Source organism: Hordeum vulgare, chromosome 7H (assembly GCF_904849725.1).
Source record: "Hordeum vulgare subsp. vulgare chromosome 7H, MorexV3_pseudomolecules_assembly, whole genome shotgun sequence".
In the NCBI taxonomy this organism is placed as follows: Eukaryota; Viridiplantae; Streptophyta; class Magnoliopsida; order Poales; family Poaceae; genus Hordeum; species Hordeum vulgare.
The window spans coordinates 439,830,474-439,837,492 of NC_058524.1; the positions used below are offsets into that span (position 1 = coordinate 439,830,474).

The 7,019-nt window shown below is 45.0% G+C and overlaps 1 protein-coding gene across 2 annotated transcripts; it reads left to right on the forward strand.

Moving 5' to 3' along the window:
- Positions 1-1,954: 1,954 nt before the first annotated feature.
- Positions 1,955-6,785, forward strand: LOC123412675 (GDP-mannose transporter GONST1-like). Of its 2 annotated transcripts, none has more exons than XM_045105620.1 (10): positions 1,955-2,179; positions 2,919-2,994; positions 3,144-3,369; positions 3,481-3,620; positions 4,902-5,031; positions 5,218-5,316; positions 5,488-5,642; positions 5,904-6,020; positions 6,086-6,183; positions 6,287-6,785. In XM_045105620.1, exons 2-10 carry the CDS (start codon positions 2,939-2,941, stop codon positions 6,343-6,345), a joined length of 1,080 nt encoding a protein of 359 aa, XP_044961555.1. In that variant the 5' UTR covers positions 1,955-2,179; positions 2,919-2,938; the 3' UTR covers positions 6,346-6,785. The 2 variants fall into 2 exon arrangements, with proteins under 2 accessions (XP_044961555.1, XP_044961554.1); XM_045105619.1 differs by having other exon boundaries at positions 2,919-2,990.
- Positions 6,786-7,019: the final 234 nt, after the last annotated feature.

The following is a 7,019-nucleotide window of genomic DNA, read 5'->3' on the forward strand; positions in this document are numbered from 1 at the left end:
GCGGTCATCTTCTCCAACCCTGACAAGGGGGAGATCGACGCCCTGTTATAGTTACTGCGGGACTTCGGCCATGCCACGGGCCTGCACGTAAACCCCGCCAAGTCGACAATCTCCGCCATACGCTGCAACGACATCAACCTCGGCGACGTCCTTGCAGACTTCGGGGGGCAGACAGTAGGCTTCCCGGTGCGGTACCTAGGGCTGCCCGTGACGATAGCTAGACTCCGCTTAGTACACATACAATACATCCTTGATAGGATTAGGGCCAGGCTCGCTGGCTGGAAGGGGAAGCTTATGAGCATCGCAGGCAGACGGGTCCTAGTTCACAACGTCCTCACCGCTCTGCCGACTTTTGCCCTCGCTATGCTCCGAGTACCGAAGAAATTCCTAAACGACATAGATAAGGGTAGAAGGCGCTTTCTTTGGGCACAAGATGACCCAATCACCGGGGGTAAATGCAAGGTCAACTGGCGTGGGGTTTGCTCGCCGATGACAACGGAGACCTCGGGATTTTGGAGTTACAAAGATTCTGCAGGGCTCTTAGGCTGAGATGGCTATGGCTGTCTTGGACTAGCCCAGACAGACCATGGATTGGCTCGCAACTACCATGCGATAACGGCGATAGGAACCTATTCTATGCCTCTACGGCGGTCACACTAGGAGACGGGGCGATTGCCTCTTTCTGGCACTGCTCCTGGACGGGAGCAGGAAACCTTAGAACGGAATTTCCAACGCTGCACAAACACTCTAGAAAAAAAGAACCGTTCAGTGAGAGAGGCTCTCCATAACGACACATGGATAAAGGACCTTGCCCACGGCGAGAATGCTCACATTTGGGCAGAGACGCTTAGGCTGCATAGATGGTTGCAAACTTCAGGGCCTCACCTCCAGGAAAACTCCAGGGACAACATCTCTTGGATACACGAGGCGTCAGGGCTATACTCCGCTCGCTCAGCGTACAAGGCCCAGTTCCAGGGGCACACAAGATCACCCCTTAGAAAGCTGATCTGGGCTTCTTGGGCACCTGCTAGGCTAAAAATCTTTTACAGGCTGCTATTGAGGAACAGGCTATGGTGCAACGACCGACTGCAGAGGAGGGGATGGCCAAACGTGTACTTTTGCCAGCTCTGCCTCCGAAATCTAGAAACGGCCGAACATTTGTTCTGGCAATGTACGAAGGTGCTTGAAGTATGGACACTATCGTCGGCCAGAAACGGCTGTGTATCGCTTAACCCAGCAGTATGGAAAGGCAGGACCACACCACAGGATATCATAATGGACATGATAAGCAAAGCCAGGCCAGAACACAAGAAAGGGATTAGGTCTATGATTGTGATTATATTATCACAAATCTGGAAGGAGCGAAACGACTGCACTTTCAGAGGAAAGACTCCCGCCGTCAACAACATAACAAATTCTATACAAGATACCATGGAGCTTTGGAGGCAGGCAGGAGTGGCCTGCCTCGTGTATCCTTTCGGGGAGCCAACAGGAGTAGTCACGTAGTTTGTTTTTTCCCTACGGGGACGGATGTATCCATTTCTTTTTGTTTCTTCTGATTTTTTCCATTGATTCGTTCTGGATCGTCTCCATCCTGTTGTATTCCCGCTTTCTACCTGCTTCGTTTAATATATGCCAGCCAGCAGCTGGATCTTTAAAAAAAAAAAAGCAATGTACAAACGGCCACACTCACACAAAACATGCCACCTCACTTTGCTCAATCGACGAAAACTTTACACGTCTAAAATAAAAGGGTAAACAAATGCCAGACGTAACCCCCGTAGCTCAGAGCAACCACTTCCCCGTGCTCGGTCGCCCCTTCCTTCCCAGCCACTGTAACGTGGACCAACGCGTAAGCGGGACCCGGTACTCAGCGACCAGAGACGGCCGATGCCGCAGCGTGCCGAAGATTAAAAGCAGCAGCCGCAGGGGAGCAAAGCCAAGCTGTGTCAGCTGTATCACGGCGGGGGCCCGCCGGTCAGCGTGCGAACGTTCCTTCTTCCGCCGGATATTTTAAAAGCCAGGCAGCCCCCCCTTCCGTTACTTTCCGAGTCGCCGCCGCTCCCAGCTCCTCCGCCGCGCTAGCACCTCGCCGGCGCAGTCCCGCCTCCGTCTCCGTGGGCCAAAAGGGAGCCGCTCGGTGTCCCCGGGTACCCTGCTCTGAGGCCATGGCTTCCAGGTGAGCTCCCGGTCGACCTCTTTCGTTCTCCCAACCTCCACGTACGGCCCTCTCCCAGTGTCTCGCCTGAGCTCCGATGATCCCTTCGGGTACGGCAGTTGAGATTTCACGCCGGTTTGGTTGTGCCTTGCTTCCGATTAGGAGCCGTAGTGCTTAGGCTGGGTTGCTCAAACGTCCGCTTGCTTTCCTGAACTTGCGATTCGATTCCCGAAGCGCTAAATTGTTAACCGGATTCTTCCTTGCACTTTTCTGTTGATTAGCTCGACTTCGGGTTACTTCCGAAGCGTGCGGGCCTGCGAAACCTCATTTCAATTCGTTTCAGTTTGGCTTTTAGCCCCTCCAAATGCACTGGAATTAATTGCAGAGCGTACTAGGTTGACGACTTATGTCCTGCTCAGTGCAGTCCTGTCGAATTATGTTCAATACTAGCACCATTGGCAGGACAGTTTTGCTGCATAGTACAGTACTAGTCCTGCAGCTAACTATAACTGGAAAACCCCACTGAAATCGATCAATTTAGCCTTATTTTAACTAGGGGAGCATGGTGACTCTTTAGGAGAATGCAAATGCTTATAATTATCCTCCAGTATGATGCGTTTTGAACTGCCATTGGTTTCACACACATGCTTGGTCTATGGGTTCAAATTTTAATTTTAGATGCTTCACAATATATAAGCCAGCGAAAATTGATTTAATAATTGGATTACTGTTGATTGCAAGAGTTCCATTGTCTCTGCAGAAACCCTCCGTTAGTCACTCATGTTGATCCCGACGCCCCTCTTGGGAGAAAAGCACCAGACATTGGCAACAGGCATGTAAGCTTCCCTTGATCAGTAGTGTCATAAAAAACCAAAATAATCTGAAAACATCTTCTGAACCTTATTCTCCTCAATGAAAGTATCTTGGAAGCAATCATCATGCAAGCTAACACAGCCGTTGTATTTCTGTCTCATATCTTTTCCAGATCTACGACGGGAACTTCCTGTGTTGATGACACAGACCTGGAAGACGTTAAGGCCTCAAAAGATAGAGATATGCCTTCACACTTGCCCAGGCTCCCAAACATTCAGAATCAGTCTCTTCTATCTGGTTCTGCTTACTGCATAGCATCATGCAGCATGATTTTAGTTAATAAGTTTGTGTTGTCTGGCTATGGTTTCAACGCTGGAATATTTCTGATGATTTACCAGGTAAAGTTTTATTACTGACTGTATACTTAACGAGCAATTCTGTTTTCCTTCTGTGTTGTGTCTATTCTGCTTGGGTGACATTGATAATGTCTTCATCACGTTTTACTGCAGAACATTGTATCAGTGACCATAGTTTCTGCACTGTCCCTCTCTCGTGTTATCCGAACTGAACCATTAACATGGAAGTTAATCAAAGTTTGGTTGCCTGTGAACATCATATTTGTCGGAATGCTAATCACAAGCATGTTTAGGTATGTGTCAGATCTTCACATCATTTTGAGCTGAGCACTATTTTCTGTGCAGTATAGTTAGTCTGTACTTGTAACCAATTCAGTATGAGAATATGGAATTGTTTACTGAATTTAAGCACTTAATTATTTTTATTTTTATATATTCCTTCATTCGATAAAATTTGAAGACCACACTTTGTTTCTTTGCTTCACTCTCACATGATAAAATTTGAAGAACACTCTCAAATTTTATGACATCAAAGATAGTCAAGTATGCAAGGTTTGTGTAAAATTTTGTCATGTCTGGACGTTCGATTAGCTCACGGCAAAAAAAAAAGTAAATCTGCTCTGTGATGAACAGTAAATTAAAAAATAGTTACAAAATTTTCGTGGTCAAATGACATCCAAGGGTTTGGAAACCACCCGAAGCGGCACACACACGTACGACTTTTTTTTTTGCCACAAGCTCTTCAGATGTCATTTGACCATTAAAATTTCCATGCGCCTTACGCACCCAAGCATCTTCGATGGCAAAACATTTCAGATTTTTTTGGTTGTTTTTGCTATTTTTTTGAATTTACTGTTCATCTCAGAGCAGTTTTTTTTGCAACCTCATAGAACGCCCAAACATGCCGACAATTTGCACGGACCTTGTGGACCTGACTATCTTCGAAGTCATAAAATTTCAGATTTTATTTTGATTTTTTTTACTTTTTTTAATTTAGTGTCATCGGTGTACTGTTCATGGCGTGGTCAACAAGGTTGACTCTGCAGTGGAACCCCGCAGTGACGAAAAATGACCGGTTTCGAGAGTTCGTGGTGCAATTTGTCCGGTTTTAGAGTTGAGGGACCAAAAGTGGCTAGACCAAAGAACCGAGGGACGAAAAATGGACTTCTCTCTAAAATTTGTTAGGAATATGTGTTGCAGTTCATCTGCTCTTGCTGTGTTCATGGTGAATTAGTTTGATATAGGATAATGATAAACCTGAAACAGTTTCTAGGCTTTCAGAAATTTTGAGTTGAGTTTTTCCAAGTGAGATGTGAGGAAATTGCTCCTCAACTACTAATAACGATGCATCACACTGAAGTTCGTAGTAAAGGGCAGCCAGGCACATGTAGCTCCCGCTAGCGCAGGGTCCGGGGAAGGGTCCGACCACTTTTGGTCTTCTGTACACAGCTTTTCCCCACATTTCTGCAAGAGGCTGTTTCCAAGTTTGTAGTCTTTCTTAAAATATATTCCAAGTTCATAGTCTTTCTTAGAATATATTTCCTGCACCTTTTAATATTTTCTGCATCTTACAGTTTGAAGTACATCAATGTTGCGATGTTGACTATCTTGAAGAATGTCGCAAATGTTCTTACTGCTTCTGGGGAAACCTACTTCTTTAAGAAGCAACACGATGGACAAGTTTGGATTTCGCTTATGTTGATGGTATGACAAAATTAGAAGTTACACGTGTTTAAATAGGACTAGAATGCTTGAGTGGCTTATTTTGTTCTTCAGTTGCTGAATAATTGTATGTAGTTGATTTGTTACCTTATATCTAATCATAGGTGTTCATGAAACGCTCAAAATAACAGTGTACTGAAGACCTGACTCACCTTTATATTTCTGTAGATAATCTCAGCTATTGCAGGAGGAATAACAGATCTCTCATTTCATGCAGTCGGCTATACATGGCAGATCTTAAATTGTTTTCTAACAGCATCGTATTCGGTATTCTTCTTGATGCCACTGAATCATTGATAACCTGAAAACTGTTTCTCCTCCCAAATGTTTTAGATTATTATCTCCAGTCCCATAGATTGACACTAGTTTATGGGACAAATATCTTCAGTTCTGAGGTGCCTCAATATAAATTTCAACAAATGAACTGTTTTCTTCCAGCTTACATTGCGGCATGTAATGGACAGTGCTAAGCAGGCCACCAAGTCTGGGAATTTGAATGAGATTTCGATGGTTTTACTGAACAACGTTCTTTCACTACCATTGGGAATTATCCTTGTGCTTGGTTTTAATGAAGTGGAGTACCTGTTGGAAACGTAAGCCCGTGATTTAAACTTCATCCGCTCGCTTGTTCTAGCACGAACCTAATGAAAGTAGGTGAAAACTGTGTCACCTCCATCTGTGAAACGAAGAGACCATTCATCCTGAAAAGTTTCTTTCATGTCCTACTAAGATGCAACTAGTCCTTTTTTTTGCAAAAGAAGATGCAACTAATCCAATCACATCTGCTAGCAGTTTTTTGTAACTACGATTGCAAATATTATACTCTTCAGTCTTATGAAAAGGTGAATTTGCAGGCCTCTTCTGAGGATGCCTATGTTTTGGCTAGTCATCACTGCAAGCGGAGTTTTGGGGCTTGCTATCAGCTTTACTTCGATGTGGTTTCTTCGTCAGACAAGCGCAACAACCTATAGGTACCAAATGATGGATGCACTTCACTCTTGGTGAGCTTCTAACGCCGACATTGCTCCTGTTGCAGCCTTGTGGGGTCTCTCAACAAGATCCCGCTCTCTATTGCCGGGATCCTTCTCTTCAAAGTCCGCACAAGCATGGAAAACTCCATAAGTATACTGCTTGGTAGGTTTTATCCATGATGATGCCAAGCTTATATATTACCTTTGGGCTGACATGCGCATCTCATTTCGCTAACAAAAGGAAAAATGTACCGTCGACCCTGCAGGTCTATTAGCAGGGGTATTTTTCGCCAGGGGGAAATTGCGCAACAACTCCCAGTCCTAGCTGTCGGCCAAGCTGTATATATAGGTGCTAGAAGAGTGCAGTATTCTGCTGATCGTCGAAAGCAGGATGCTCCCTCAAATTACACTGTGGGAAAAAATTGTGCAGGCGTGACGTTCTTTCCCAGTTGGCAAAGGAGGGAGGCAACATCATGTTAGTTAGCCTGGGGCTCTTGTTTTCTTCTTCTTTTCTTCCGGCCGACGATCTGAACCCTGCTGTTGTTCGAATGGTGGTGGTATACGTCTTGCACGTCTTGATGGTTGCATGTATGATAGAGTCATACAGATAGGTACCCGCACTGTTGGTGGGTGGGTCGATGCATTGCAATGTGTATATGAGAAGGGGAAATGCACTTGGTTCAGCTACTCGGAAAAGGACACTTCTATCATCAACTTCTGAGGACTGCAGTCTGCAGTGGCAAAGCCATTTGATCCTCTGCATGATAAAAACCTTGTGAAACCAACGCATGTTTGGCTGCACCATGGAGTCATGGACGAAACATATCACTCCATAGAATTATATTTCTAAGGAGATAAGTTATGTCTTTTAGTACCTCGACTAAATGGCCACAAACTGCGGGACAAACAACATACTTATCCGGCCTTTTCTAAAATGCTATACATCTGATGATTTTTTTCCCCTCTGAAACTGTACGCATAAAATTCTAGGGAACTCCC